Here is a 15,477-nt window from a genome sequence, read left to right as displayed (position 1 = left end):
GCAAACAAAAGCTGAGAGAGTTTGCCGCCATCAGATCCTAAAAAAATGAAATTCCAAAAGATGTACATTGTTCACAAGTGTGAGCTGTAAACATGACTGAACAGCAAAGAAAGTAAAAATGGGAAATCTGAACAACACAGGTTGCAGCAAACAATAATATATCATGAGTTAATAAAAATAAAATGTAAAAAAGTTAAAATAAAAGCATGATTAGAATACACAAAATAACAGCATAAAATAAGAAGGAAAAGTTGGGTTAAAATGTGTTTCTCTGTTTGGGAAATGTATAAAAATACTAACTTTGGACTTTGAAAAATTAAGAATTTACAATTTTTAGGATAATCTCAAAACCATAAGAAAAGGGTGTTTAACTTGCAAACAAAATGTGAAAAGCATCTTGCAGACCAAGATAAAAATGGAATATGAAAATATTATCAATTTATCTAAGAGAAATAAAAAATAGAAAATGAACAGAGTACCTGGGAAGGTAGAATGGCATAAATGAAATGAAATCAGTAATTTAAATGGATTGAACTTTATGTTTAAATGATATGTACAGTATTGTCTAAAGGAATTAAAAATAAAACTCCAAGTCTATGCTGTTTACAGTGACACAATGAAAAATTCAAGATTCAGAAAATTTGAAAGAAAAATGTATAGGAAAATATATGCCAGGCAAATACTAATGAAAAGAAAGATGGTATATTTATTTTAATCCCAGAAAAGTAAACCATAAACAAAAAAATTACTATTGAGAGCTACTATACAACAAGGAAAAGTACAGCTTACCACACAAATGAAAGAATTTTAAACATGTAAATTTTGGATAATATAGCTTCAGAATTTCCAAAGCAAAAGTCAACCAAAGTACAAGGAGAAATCCACCTTATTTGGAGATATAAACACAAATTAGCAATTGTGACATCATGCAAACAAAAGACTTAACAAAAGCTCATGATCCAGCAGCTTACAAAATATGTTGTACATGTAGGCAAATCAGGAGTATTTATGCAAATTGACATCACATGAGACCACAAAACAAAGTTCAACATGTTTCAGAGGCTCAGTATTTTACTGATCATGGTCTCTGACCACAATATGATTAAATTAGAAAGTGGTAATAAGAAGATAATCAGGAGTGAAGACACAAATTTTAGGAATTAGAAGCACTTTAGTCCTTATTGGGGATAGGAAGGTAATTAAAATACCTAGTATTAAAACTGGGAAATGTAAATAAATGGGAGGGAATTTTGTAACTTTAAATACTTGTATTTAAAAAATAATAATAGCTAAGCATCCGTCTTAAGAGGTTAGACAAAGAAGAAAACAAATCCAAAGAAAACTGAAAGACCTCCCCAAAAGAGACAATAACAAATTAACAAACAGCAAACAAAAGTAAAATTTTAAATATCAGTGGAACCAAAAGTTTGTTCTTTGAAAATATAATAAAATTAAAGAACTTCCTGGAGAGGTTGGTCAAGACAAGAAGGGAAAATACAAATAAACAACAACAGTAAAAATGAAAAGGAGCAGAATTAGAGAACAGGAAGAGGGTGAGAGGGGAAGACACGACAGGGGGCAGGAGAAGGGAATGGAGCCTGTATGTTGCTATGGAAATGTCACGTGAAACCCTTTAACCTGTGTAACATTACTGTTAATTATCACAGTAAAAATGAATGAGTAATGCATGCTGTAGATCAAAATGATAATAAGATAGGAACAAGATTTTGCCCATTTTTTTTCAAAATTAGGTGAAATTAATGTAATTGAAATGATTACTTGTATATCATGTTTTATATAAAGTTTAGAATGATCTTAGTCACTTTTAATAATCATTTCATATACACAGGACACCAGGGTTCAACATTTTTTATAAGGATCTTTGGGAGAAGGGAAAAGAAACACAGAAGTTCCCAGCTTATTCTCCCAGGTAGCATAACGTTACAGTAAAACTCTACAGGAACAGTACAAGAAAAAGAAGTGTCAGGCTGATTTCATTCATGATCGTGGAAGGAAAATATTATTAATCAAATTCAGAAAAGTATAAAATGTATTTCAAAATGCAATTCATAATTAAGAAATTATATTATTCTAGGAATTACAAATTGGATATTTTATAATATTAATGTAACTCATTATATTAAATATTAAAAGAGAAAGTACGATTATTTCAATAAGTTGAGAAAAATATTTTATAAAATTTACTTTATGCAATTCAAAGAAAAAGAAATCTTAGCAATGGAGACTAGAAGACCATTTCATTAACACAGTAACATGATATACAAAAGAATTAGAGCAAGCATCTTACTTAATATTCAGATATTTGCCACATTCTCCTAAAGATAGATCAAGACACGGGGTCAACTTTTATGCAACATTCATGAATCCTAGGTCAGAGCAGTTAACTAAGAAAAAGAAGAAAAAAGTGTGAGTGTGTTAGAAAGGGAAAAAATCAAAACTCATTTCCTCAAGTTAGGTAATTATTTACATAGGAAACTCAACCTGTAGATGAATTGTTAGAATCAGTAAGAATATACAGTGGTGTTGCTGTATACACAACCTTTTGTATTTCCCTATCAACAAATGGAAAACTTTGAAAACATCTTTTCACACTGACATCAAAAATGTGACTCACTAAGAAATATGGCTGACAAGCAGTAAGTGGAGTCTTCAACAGAGAAAACTACAAAGTACTGAAAGATACAGTAGAAGACCTAAATGACATGTTGTAATAACAGGTACATAGATTGGAAGATGCATCATTGTTAAGATACAGGTTCTCTACAAATTGGTGTTTAGCTTCAGTACAGTCCTAATCAAAATGCAAAGCTGATTCTTAAATATGTAGGAATAGCTAAGACACACTTGAGGAACAAGATTGGAGCTTGCCGTACCTATATCAGCCAATCAATAAATCAGAGTAGTGCAGGCAGCAATCCACACATGAATGGTGGAACAGAGCAGAGGAGCCAGAGGCACACACAGAGACAGGAGGAAACTGGACTCCTAACATTGCTGAGAACTTGGATCTGCATGGAGACAGCAGGCTATGCAGGTGGGAATACTGGGAATGTGGATTACTGGTCATCTACAGGGAGAAACACAAAATTAACCTCCACTCAACACCATCTACAAAACCAATCTATATATTTTTTAAAAATCAGTAAAACTATACCCTTCCAGAAGACTGGATAGAACATATTTCTGGTGTGTTTCTTAAACATAAAACACAAAAAGTCAATTAAAGGAAATTATCGGTAAATGCAAGTACATTAAAATTAAAAACTTATATAGTTCACCCAAAGATACTAGAAAAAAGTAAAAAAGGCTGACATGGAGAACTGTGTTTGTGGTTGTATTTAGCATGATACAAATTTACTACTTGTATGTAAACACTAAAATGCTTCTCTAAATAAAAAAAAACTTTAAAAATTTTTAAGAAATGACACAAAGGAACAAGTCCAAAATATGTATCTCATTAGGACTCAGAAGAATGTAAATCCCACAGTGAAATTTCATTCTACATTATTAAATTAGAAAAAAAATGTTAAAAATGTGACCCTAACAATTGTTGTATAGGTGTAGATGAGGGGGGATCTTTATTACCAGAGGGAGTGTTAGTTTGGAAAAGCAGTTTAGGATTCCCTGGTGGAGTTGGACTTCTGTGAGCCCTACATGTCTAGGAGAAGGGATGCACGTGAATGTTTGCAAATGCATCGTTTCGAATGGAAAAGCATCTCCATGCTTCCCCATCAGATGTGGAATAAATAAACTCATGGCACCTTCAACACTAAACTAAGATGTTTCACAGGACTGTAGACGAACGAAAGCAAGTCTACCTGCGTCATGACGGCTGGTCTGAAAATCATAATGTGGAACATGAAAACTAAGTCTCAATAGAATGCAGTCTGGATCCATTCCTGTATAGATTAGAAACAGCAATGACCAAAGAATACACACGTGCATGGCAAAAAAAAATCTCTCAGAAGCCGACAGGGCCTGATTAACACAATCCTTACTGGGTAGCTGGTAGGGAGGACTAGAAGAGCTCAGAGGCCTTTGGGGCATCTGAGTTTCTTTTTGTGGTGTGGTAGAAGATGAGAACAAGAATCCATTTGGTATCCATGTCAGGGACATTGCCTCATTCAGCATCAGTGATGATCCCTTTTGCACAGGTCTGCTTACCCTGCTTTGCACTCTGGTGTCTAATGCCTATAATATTGTGGACACTAGTTACTGGTTTATAATTTCTCTAACTGACCCATTGGCAAGTCCAAAACTTAAGTTATTAACTAAATGATTACTAATGAGGGTGACTCTTTAATAATTATGGAACAAAATGTAAACATTTTAAATCTTGGCAATGTAATAGGAAAAGTACAGTAGTTTAGAGTTGAAAAAGCAAGCGAGGAAAGGTGGATGGGATAGACGGGCGAGTTCCCTCACTACACATAATGTAAAGAGGTGTTGTACTGTCAGAAGTTGATTAATCAAGAAATAGAAGATTAAATGTATTTAAAGTTACAAATATCTACTAAAAGTAATAACAAAACTAATAAAATTTGCAGGGGAAGGGACAGTATGTTAAGATGCCTTATCTCTTGTTTTTCATATCAGAGAGCATTAGGAATATCTAAAGTGGATACCTGTATGAATAAAAATAATAGTCTATGACAGAGTAACAAATCAGGGGCTAACAGAATTAAAAACAAAAGCAAGAAAAGTCATTACCTTTCCTGTACTGTTTGAAAGCAGAGATATATGAATTACAGTTGAAGAAAAGTTGTAGCATAACCAACTTTCTGCTGCAGTAGAATGCAGTGTGATATGTGTCTATTTTGATTCCCTTTTCAAAACTCTTGTCTGGTCCATACCCTAGCACCGCTGATGGAGAATGGAACCCTTCTGCCATGCAGTCACTTTACGTGTTTAAGGGGCATTCTTATGCTTACCAGTCAAGGGGCCAGGAATAAAAACCTTCAGTACATTTAGTGAATTAGAAAGGTAACTACCAAAAAACTTCTAAGTGGCCTGTTAGAACCATCAGGCTGTTTCATACTTCATATCTCAGGGGCAAATGTACCTTAACCCACCTGTCCTTTTTTTTTAAGTGCTGGGGATGAACCCAGGGCAAGCACTCTGCCACAGAGCTACACCACCACCGCAGACCTTCTACTTTAGCATGTAGTCCTGCATTAGTGACAGATCATCAAAGGACATGTGTCAAGTTGAAAATACATGAACCATACGTATAGGCATCCTCTGTATATAATTTGCACACAGCAGTATCATCCTTTTCATAGCTCACATCTCTTCCCCTCTGTAACTATATTGACACCTGCAGAATGACCACACTCCTGCACCTGAACAAGTCTTTTATGTCCCGCTTATCAATGACCAATGCAGGTTCTCTGCCAAAGGGACCAGCATGGGGAGACCCATCATGAGAAAGATGAAAGTAAGATCAACAAGATGAACCCAGCAGCCTTTTGAGGACGCTGCAGGGAACCCTCTCCAGAGACCTAACTAACTAAATAGATCTCATACTGAGAATTTTCTAGCTCTCCCTCCACATTTCCACTTGTGCCCTAACAGACTATGATTTCCAATGGTTTATGCCCTTAACATTTCAAATTAACTTCAGAAAATGCATCAGCTAAAATTTCAAATGTTGGGGGTAGGGGAGAGTTTTGCATTGCGTTCTTCCTGAAGGACGAAAATAGGATAATCCCTGTCTTAATCACAAGCTTACTTCTACCCAGAAAAGATCATTCATTATCAGTGCTGAAGTTGCTAGAAGCACTCACTTTTGGACTATTCGTGATTATCCCATTTGGCCCCTTGGTATCCTTCTTATTTGCCAGAACCTATTCTGTTTTCCCTGTTGCCACAACATAAGTGCTGCTAAGAGCAGAGATAATCAGCTGCAGCTTTGTCTGTGAGCTGACGCCAGCCCGGGACTCCTGCAGCCCCCAGCACCCATGTGCAGTCGAGCCTGTGGCCTCTCAACCTGCAGCTTATTTAGCAGCGTTATTGCTCAAGGTAAAGCATACTTATTCAAACATCCCAGCAAGGCCTTCATTTATATTATTGATTCCCTACTTACTGACATCAGTTATTTGGAAATATTTACTATTGCCTGCCACTGCTGAGCCCGCTACTTTACATTGTTTATAATGGTGTGTGTGGTGTAACTATGGTCATGATGCCCTGGGGAAAAGGAACCAATTTCTCCAAATTTAAAAAAAAAAAAGGATCAATGTATTTGAGAAAAATGAAATCTCCGTTCAGTTTTGTCACATCACGCAGGTGTTATGACTCTTATTTGGAGGTTATGGCAGGAATGATGATGCTCTGTGGAAAAATGATGCTGGAAAGTGCTAGATTAGATTATTTTCCAGCACAGAAGCTACCTGACCAGACCTTACATGTCTCCCAAGGGAGCATATCACAGCCCCGCCCAGAAGACTGAATATAAAAGTATGAGCTCTAGAGCAAGTTGACTGGCTGCCTTGCTTTTACATCAGCATCGCTTCATGTGGACAGGGACCCCAACATGCCCAGGGTTTGTCGTCAGCATGGACTTTGTGGCTTTTTTGTTTTCCCCTAAATGACTGGCATCTGAGCCACGTGGCTGTCTCTCGTGGGTACCAGCACCACGGACATGCAGCACAGCTGTGTCTGAGACAGATGCATGAACTCCTTGTTGCTGTGTCTTCCTCTTCTCTCAGCTCTTTAATTTCCTATGAGAAACAGAGAAGAAAATGCGAAGTTTGCTCTTGAGCTCAGCCTGGACTGTATCCTGGGGATGTGCTCATGATGTGATTTAAGGGATCCTCATTCCTGAGAAAAAGTGACCACCCGTTACTGTTCACAGCTGACAAATGAAGCTTGGCGCCGTGCACAGGCCTGAGGGCCTGAGCAGTGGCCTGAGAGGTCCCAGTACAGTGGTGGTGAACCTACAGCATGCATAGCGCAGCCAGCTGTTTCTTATCACTGAAAGCTCTAAAAGGTTCAGCATCACGGTCCTAGGAGATGTCCAGGTCTGGCTTGAAAAGCACAACAAAGCCAGCTGCCACCACCCTGCCCACTTCTGGCAACTCACAATCTATGCAGGGTTTGTTCAACTGTTGCACTGCACAGCCATCTGCAGCTGCAGCCGACCAACTCTTCCATCCTAGCCTCCAGCAAATCCAAGAAGGCTCCTTCCAAAACGATGATGCCTGCTTCCAATCACCATCTGGTCCAGGGCTAGGCATTATGCTATGCCTGTTGCAAAGGGAATTTGTTCTTAAAACTACACAAAGTGAGGTGTTTCCTGGCTCCCCAAACTAAAACCCATTAAACCCCCGATGACCACATCCCACAGAAACATTCTTGTAACGAGTCTCTCAGAGGGTCAGGAAGGATTTGTGGTTTACATCTTACTGTGCTTTAACTTGGGGACCCCCAGACCTGCTGCCAGAGCTCTGTGGGGTAGAATTCTTGGGAACCTCACAACTCCAACCTCAGTGTTCTGTAAAATTCTTCCGTCCAAATTCTGATTCAGCCCAACTCTATTTGGCTCGTTAGCAGAGAGGATCAAAGTTCAAAGAGTCTTGGATGGAGAATGCTAATGGGTTTATTTCCTTAAATTTTCTGTACAATGAAATGGAAAGAAACTGATTCCATCTGTAAGATATTCATCTTTGGGCAGGGTCTCCACTTCCAGTCTCTGGTGTTTGCAAATAGCTCCTCAGTACCTACTCGTGGAGCTGTGCCTGGGCAATTGCATGGCAAAGATGAGATTATTTTGCAAATCCGCTTCTCAGGCAATAAAGGATGTTTTAATAGCCTCCTGCTGCACATTTTGAAAGATTTTTAATAGGAGCATAGAAATATACTTAATCTCTCTTAATTCTTAAAGACGGCAAGACTCACATGTTGGTATTTTTTTCTGCTCCCTTTTTAAGAGAAAGGTGATGCTGAGCCGGAGAGTCCAGACAATGCCACATCGAATACGTCGTAAGTCTCTTTCGTGCTTCTATCAGAAAAGACTGTTCTTTAATATGCTTGTGAAATGACACAGCACGAGCGGCTTGTAATAGTAGTGATCATAAAGGAAGCAAATGTGGTTTCTTTTCTCATGATAATGTCTTTTTAAATGCTTTTGGGTACAGATGTGTTTTGAGGTCTTCTGCTTTAGCATAGTAAGAGGAATCTTGAAAATGCAGATGTGCCTCTGAATAAAATAGGAATATAATGAGATGTGAGGGTGCGTGGGGAGAAGGGAGGTGAGCCCTTTCGAATTTAGCTGGACACTCTCAGCACCTGTGTAAGAGGGTACAACTTTGCACACATGCTGGGGACATTCTGTGCCACACACCTGTGAAATACCAAGGCCTTATAAAAGCCTGCCCTCTGCAATCTCACTTCTAAATTATGTGAAAAAATGCAGTTATATACCCATATCGCTGGAATCTCAAGAGTCTGTGTCTTTAACAAAGCAGTTTTAAGCTAAGAAAACACACTCGCAAAGCACGCGTTCCACACTTTTATTGTTCTTCCTCGGTATTCAAGGCATCCACAAACATTTTAATGACTAATTTGATGCCAAAATTTAAGGAAATATTTAAAGAAAATAGTTAAGAAGCTATCAAGTTATTTTGTTTTAGTTCCACAGGAATCAGTAACAGGTTTGTTCCTGACAAAAAATCTTTATGTTTATCATTCTAAAGAGTGAAAGTTTTTTGTTGTTGTTGTAAGACAGGCTTTGTGAATTGTACATATTTTTGGTTTAGTGCTTGTCTTACTAATCTTTTCATGTGCTGTGCATTAGAAATCACAGTTTGTGGTATAACGTTGCATGTCTCATTTTGTCCGAGACCTGTTTCTCAGTGTAGAAAGTTCCTTTGGCTTCCCTGAATAGCTTATGTATGTTGTAATATGTAAGATTATGTGTCTCTCTTTCTTAAGATACTACCCTAAAAGTTCTAAGTAGTTCCATTGTGTGGTTTCTGATGATGCAATGAATGTGACTGATCTTAAGTGGTTAAAGTATTATTAATTTTTAATGTTTTTTTTCTTTTTGTGCTGGAAACTATAATGCGAAAAGGGTTTTAATGCCATCTGGAGGCATTCTAGAGAACTGAAAAGGGTAGAATCCATGGAAAAATTAGTTATTTTGAGTAACATTTAGACTTGATAAGAGTTTATACAACAAGAAAGTAAGCTACTGGAGAACGTTTCATATTTTAGAAATTATTTAACAAGTGTGTTAATTATTGTAGATACAACAATTTTTCAAATTCTAAACAGCAAAATTACTTAAGAGACAGAGAAAGCCGTTAGAAAACCACCACCATATTGTTTCATTTCACACATTTTAAAATCCCTTTCAGCAGACACCAATTTTGTAGTTCAGTGTGTTTTGATGTGCAATTAACATTCTCCTTCTCTTATATATTTCTAAAAAGTCCCTTCCCTAAAAGCATTGGTTTCTATTACTCAGTACCTTATTTCTTATAACATGTAAAAAATAAAAAATCAGTTGTTTGAGGAATTATTTTTAAACCCTCTGAAGTTGTAAAAACTGGAGAAGCCTGAAACATTACCTCACATCCCTTCCTCTCTGAGCAAAAATAGTTCCTCACTCACCTGCCTCTTGAGCTAGAGAAAGAAAAACAGAAATAAAGTCTGAAGTTGCAAGGTTGTCTCTTAAAATTAGAAAATTCTGAACTTGGCATCTCTCAAAGAGCCCCCCTCGCCGTGGGTCTATTATAATTAAACAACAGGAGCAACATGTTATGCACAGAGTGAGATTCGGATGCCTTGGAAATGAGCAGCATTGACATTCGTATGTGCTGCGCCTCCTTTGAGCGTTATTGGGCAGGTAGAGAACCTTTATTACAGATAAGGAATCTGAGGATCAGAAAGTGTGTTCAACTTAAGTAATAAATTAGGACATAAATCTTTTTTGTTCTTTGCCCTGTTACCATACTGAGGGATGGGTGGGTCTCAAGGGACAAAGCCAAGCCATGAGTTAGAATCAAGTAAAAATACTGAGACCAGATATTACTCATTAAGCAGCAAGTGTACTAGCTTGCTTGGGCTAAGTAAGTAGCCCAAGACAAAGTAGCCCATGACAAAGTAGCTCAAGCCGGGTGTCTTATACAACTGATACATCTTTCTCAGTTCTGGAAGCTGGAAGCTCTCTATCAAGGTGTCAGCAGGGTTGGTTCCTTCTGAGTGCTACAAGGGAAGGAGGTATATGTTTTAGGCCTCTCCTTGGCCTATACCTGGTCGTCTCCTACCTGTGTGCCTTCATGCCATCTCTCTATACACAGGTGTCTCTGTATCCCATTTTATAAGATCCTCTGCTGTATTGGAGTAGGGCCCATCCTAATGATTACCTACTTGCTTACTTCTGTGAATACCGTCTCCAGTTAAGGTCATATCCTGAGATCCTGGAGGTTAAGATATAAACACGTAAAAGAGAAAGAGGGTAATTTGTCCCATAACATTAAGGATAAGAATAATGAGAATGACTCAGTAGCCTGGTAAACAGAACCAGGAATGTGCAAAATCCAGAAGATAAAACAAGGGAAGAGATCCTACATAAACAGACAAAAATTTATGGGCTCCCTGGGCACTAAGAGGGTGAATTAGAGTAAAGAAAATTGGAGATGCCAAAGCAAGACAGTAGGATAGATGCCTCCTGAGCCCTTGGCTATGGGCTCAGTCCATGGGTCAGACTCAGTCTCAGTGGGACTTGCACATCCCTCTGTCTGTATCAGCCTATGACCCTGACAGTCAGGAAAATCTGTTATATGGGCTAAAATTATAGTGCAAAGTAAGGAGCCTTTGGACAGAAAAAGCTGACTTCCTATGGAAGCATCTTCCCTCCCTTACAAAGCATCTTTGGTCCCTTAAAAGCAGGGCATTAATTACAAGTGGTCTTAGATACTCGTTGCTGGCAGAACAGTAGTGTGGATAACACCTGGGGATCCCCTTAGGGTTAAGTGAGCCTGTGAATATTCAGGAAGATGAAAGGAACAATTTCATCTTTCATCATCATCGTCATCACACAGGAAAGGAAAGTAGACAGGACAGCACCCAATTCCACACATAAATTCCCATCAGTTTGAATAACCCCTAAGTCATATATGCATGGGAAGGTACTAAAGAGCTCAGTGGAAAACAATAACTAGGACGCTGAAAAAAACTGATCAAAGATTTCAACTGATGCCTACTGCTTACAGCTGCTGCCTGTAGATCCTGGAATTTGAATCTCATCCATATTTATGGTGCTAGGTAAACAAGTTTTCTAACTCCAGAGTCTCTGCCTTCAAAGTAAAGGAGTTGCCCTAAAACTAACAGCAAATCCAAAATAGATTCTTCTTGACAGAGTGTGACACCGAGCATCCAAGGGTACAAGCTAATTATCTAAAGATTTAATTGCCTGATAGAACAAAAATGTCAACACTTTTTAAAAAAAAGTTAAACATCTAGAATCTCTGTAACACGTCATCCACATGTTTGGTATATAATCAGAATGAAAAGAGATGAAGAAAGAGGAAAGTGTAGCCAGAGGTGGTGGTGCATGCCTATAATCCCAGCACTCAGGAGGCTGAGGCAGGAGGATCAATCATTATGAGTTTGAGACCAGCTTGGGCTACAACGTGAGCCCAAGGACAGCCTGAAATGCATAGTGAGACCCTGTCTCAAAAAAGACAAAAAAAGAGGAAAAGAAGGAAAGAAGGAAAGAAAGAAAGAAAGAAAGAAAGAAAGAAAGAAAGAAAGAAAGAAAGAAAGGAAAGAAATAGGAAAATGTGATCAATAGTCAAGAAAAAAATTCAATAGACAGCAAGATGTCCTAATAATTATAACTAAAAAGGGATGAGTCTCACCAGGGAAATGTTAACTATTAAGAAGAACCAAACGCAAATTTTGGAACTGAAATGTGCAACATTTGAAATGAGAAGCTCGCTGAGTAGTGTTAAATGAGTGGTGGAAATGTCAGAAGATCTGTACTCCAATCAACAAGAATTATTCACTGTGAAGAAAAGTGAGATAAAGATTTTAAAATGATGAACAGAGCATCTGTGATTATGTGATAATGTTGGTGAATCTAATATAAATGCACTGGGATATCAAGACAGAGAGAGAAAAGAGGTCAGAAAAAATTATCTGAAGAAATGCCAGCTGCAAAATTCTGAGACTGAGTGAAAGCATGCACTTATGTATCCAAGAAGACATGGAACCTCAAGCAGAATAAATACAAAGAAAAACACACCCAGTCACCCTGAAGAAAACTGAAGATGCAATAACAAGTGTAGATTATGAACCATCTGGCAATTAATTTGGTGACTTACATCAGTTTTCTTGGGAACAGTGGAATTTATCATAAATACCACAAGGAGAAAGACAAAATCTGAATGACTCTCTTTCTATTAAACATTGAATTTATAATCAAACTTCTTCTACAAAAAAAAAATTTCTCCAGGACCAGATGACTTCACTAATAAATGCAGAACTTTAAGAAATGTTTATACCAATGAGACACAGTGAGTGAACCATCAATCGTACACAAGTTCATTCAGAAAATAAAGGAAAAAGGAAAACTACCTGACTCATTATATTAGGCCAGGACAACTTTAAACCAAAACTTGAGTCAACTGTATAAAAAAAAGAAAATTATAATCCACTATCTACTCTAAACATCACTGCAAAAATTTATAACATATCTGTTGTGTTTCTACTTATTAGAAATAATGAATTATAAAATTAAATTTAAAAAGCAATTCCATTTATAAGGACATAAAACAATTAATTTACCAAAAGACATATGAGACTTGGGGATAGAAAATAGAAAAAAATATTTTGGAAAGAAACTTAAGAGCTAATTAAAGAGAGAGATGTGCATGAATTAGAAAACTTGACAATACTGGTATCTCATGTTTTCTCATTCCGATCTATATATTCAGCACAATTTTGATCAAAAGGTCAATGGGATATTTTTGCAGACAATGGTTTTACAGATCGCTCTAAGAGTGTTGTAGAAAAGCAAAGGACCTTTGTAGCCATAACAATCTTGAAGAACAAGGATGCCAGCCTAGTGGTTTCAAGACTTACTATAAAACCAAAGTAATTTAAGATAGAATGGCATTGATGTAAGGACAGACATGTCCATAGAACAAAACAGAGTCTGAAAAGAAACCACATACGTGTGTATGGTCAACTGACTTTCCACAAAGCAATTCAAGGGCAAAAGCCAAGCAATTTTAACAAATGATGCTGGAACAACTACCAGAAGAAAAATTAATCTCATACTACACACTTCTCAGGTGAATCATAGGTTTCAATAGAAAATCTAAAGTTCCAGACATGGGGGCACACATCTGTAATCTCAGCATTCTGGGGGGCTGAAGTACACGGATCAGAAATTCAAGCCCAGTTGAGCAACTTAGTGAGAACCTGTCTCAAAATAAAAAGGCTCGGGATATAGCTCAGTGAAAAGGCCCCGGGTTCAACCCCCAAGAACACTCCCTCACCCAAAACACAAAGAGCTAAAATGACAAAGGATAAAACACAGGACACTTATCTTTATAATCTGGGAACAGACAAGACTTACAGAGGTCACAAAAGCATGATATAAAAGACAATCCTAATAAATTGGAAGCAAAATTAAAAGCATCTATTTATCAGAATAACAGGGAAAACCACAAGCCGGGAGAATATAACTGTAGTATATATGTTTGACAGCAGTTTCCACCCAGAACGTACAAGGGGCTCTGAAAATTCAGTAACAAGCCATGAAGAGAGAAGAGAAGATACACAAATGGCTGAAAGAAGGTCAAAAGGTGCATTTCACTAATCACATTCATCTTAGGGAAATACAGATCAAAGCCACAGTGAAATAGCACTATTTGCCTAGTAGAATGGCTCAAAGTAGAGAGATTGGTACCACCATGCAGTGGCAAAGGTTTGGGGCAGTTGGAATGCTCTTGCATTGTTGGTGGGAATGTAAAATGGTGTCACAATTTTTGAAACTTCGTAATTAAAAAAAGATAAACATAACAATAAAACCGAGTTTCAAAACAGACTAGTAGGATAGTTACAATAGTTGATACACTGTGTATTGTTCTTATACACAAATGTATTTATTGCATGACCTAGCAATTTTACTTGTTAACATTAATACTGGCAAAATGAAAGACATGCATCCTCAAAGATTTGTGCAAGAATATTCGCGGCTACTTTATTCATAATAGATAAAAACTGGAAAGACCTCTAAAATCCACTACCAGGTGAATGGACAAGCAACTGGGGTCTGCTTAAACAGTGGAAAACTTCCAATCAAAAAACAACAAGCTGCCCACACCCGCTACAACACGGATGAATTGCAGAGTGTTGTGTTAAAGGAAAGAAACTAAACATAAAATAAAACATAATGTAAGACTTACTTTATGTGAAGTTCAAGAAACACACAAAACTAATCTCAGATAGAATTTGGAGCAGTGGTTGCTCTGAGGAAGTGAAGATTGACTGGTAGGGACCATGAAGGAGTGATTCTAGAAGGTTCTATATGTTAACTTACTCTATGTAAGCGTGTATTGAAACTCAGCGAATTTTACACTTAAGATCGGTACGTTTTGTGTGTGTAAATCTTCCCTCACTTGAAAAATAAAGTATACACAAAAAATAAAAATATTTATGAGATAGGTTTTCTACCTGATGATAATAATAACAATGATGACGATAACAACTACCTGATAATAATAATAGCTAACTGATTTTGAGTCTTTATTTTGACAAGGTCTTGACATGTTTCCTTTCCTTTAACACATACAACAGTCTAGTGATTCTCCCACTATCATAGACAAAAAGAGGCTAATCAGTATTTTCTGTTCGAAGTGGCAAAGTCAGGATTTGAACCTGAGATTTAGACCCTGGTAGCCAAATCCTTAGCCACTGTCCTACTCGCTGCCATCTCAAAGTCTCATGTGATTTCTCTGGAGATAGTAACCATCCTGGCCAAAGCAAATAGTTAACATAATGCTCAAGAGGATGAACAGACCAACTTCCTACTGTATTTCCTTCCATTCTAGAAAATTCCTAGAAGAAATGACCACATGGAGTTTTCCAAAATTCTCTAATAAGAGAATCACTGTGTTGGTATCATCCAGATTTACCCACCCTTGAAAAATCTACTCTCAAATCAAGAGTCACTAGCATAGAGTTGTAGACAAATCCATTGTACCCTTCTGCATTGTACACAGCTCTCAAAGTAACTGCAACTTGGAAGAACATATCAAGATTTAAAATGCCCTTCATAAATTGAAGAAACAGGATTAAATACAAATACCTAGGACAAAAAAAAAAAATAACCAAAATGAAACAAAGAAATGACCCACCCAGGTGTATGTATTGTCCAATAAGATTTGGGAATTACCATAAGCTCAAGCTGAATTACAGTGACCCATCAAATGTTCCTTT

At 37.3% G+C, this 15,477-nt stretch overlaps 1 protein-coding gene across 1 annotated transcript in view; it reads left to right on the top strand.

Annotated features, from left to right (window-relative positions):
* Positions 1 to 15,477, top strand: part of Aff3 (AF4/FMR2 family, member 3) — a 383,610-nt gene that overhangs the window by 230,863 nt on the left and 137,270 nt on the right. The window contains exon 9 of the mRNA XM_005400832.1: positions 7,953 to 8,004. Coding sequence (XP_005400889.1) covers positions 7,953 to 8,004 — 52 coding nt within the window. The remainder of the gene's footprint in view (positions 1 to 7,952; positions 8,005 to 15,477) is intronic.

Source organism: Chinchilla lanigera, unplaced genomic scaffold (assembly GCF_000276665.1).
Source record: "Chinchilla lanigera isolate Chin_1 unplaced genomic scaffold, ChiLan1.0 scaffold00069, whole genome shotgun sequence".
Classification (NCBI taxonomy): domain Eukaryota; kingdom Metazoa; phylum Chordata; class Mammalia; order Rodentia; family Chinchillidae; genus Chinchilla; species Chinchilla lanigera.
This window is presented reverse-complemented; position numbering and strand designations above follow the sequence as displayed.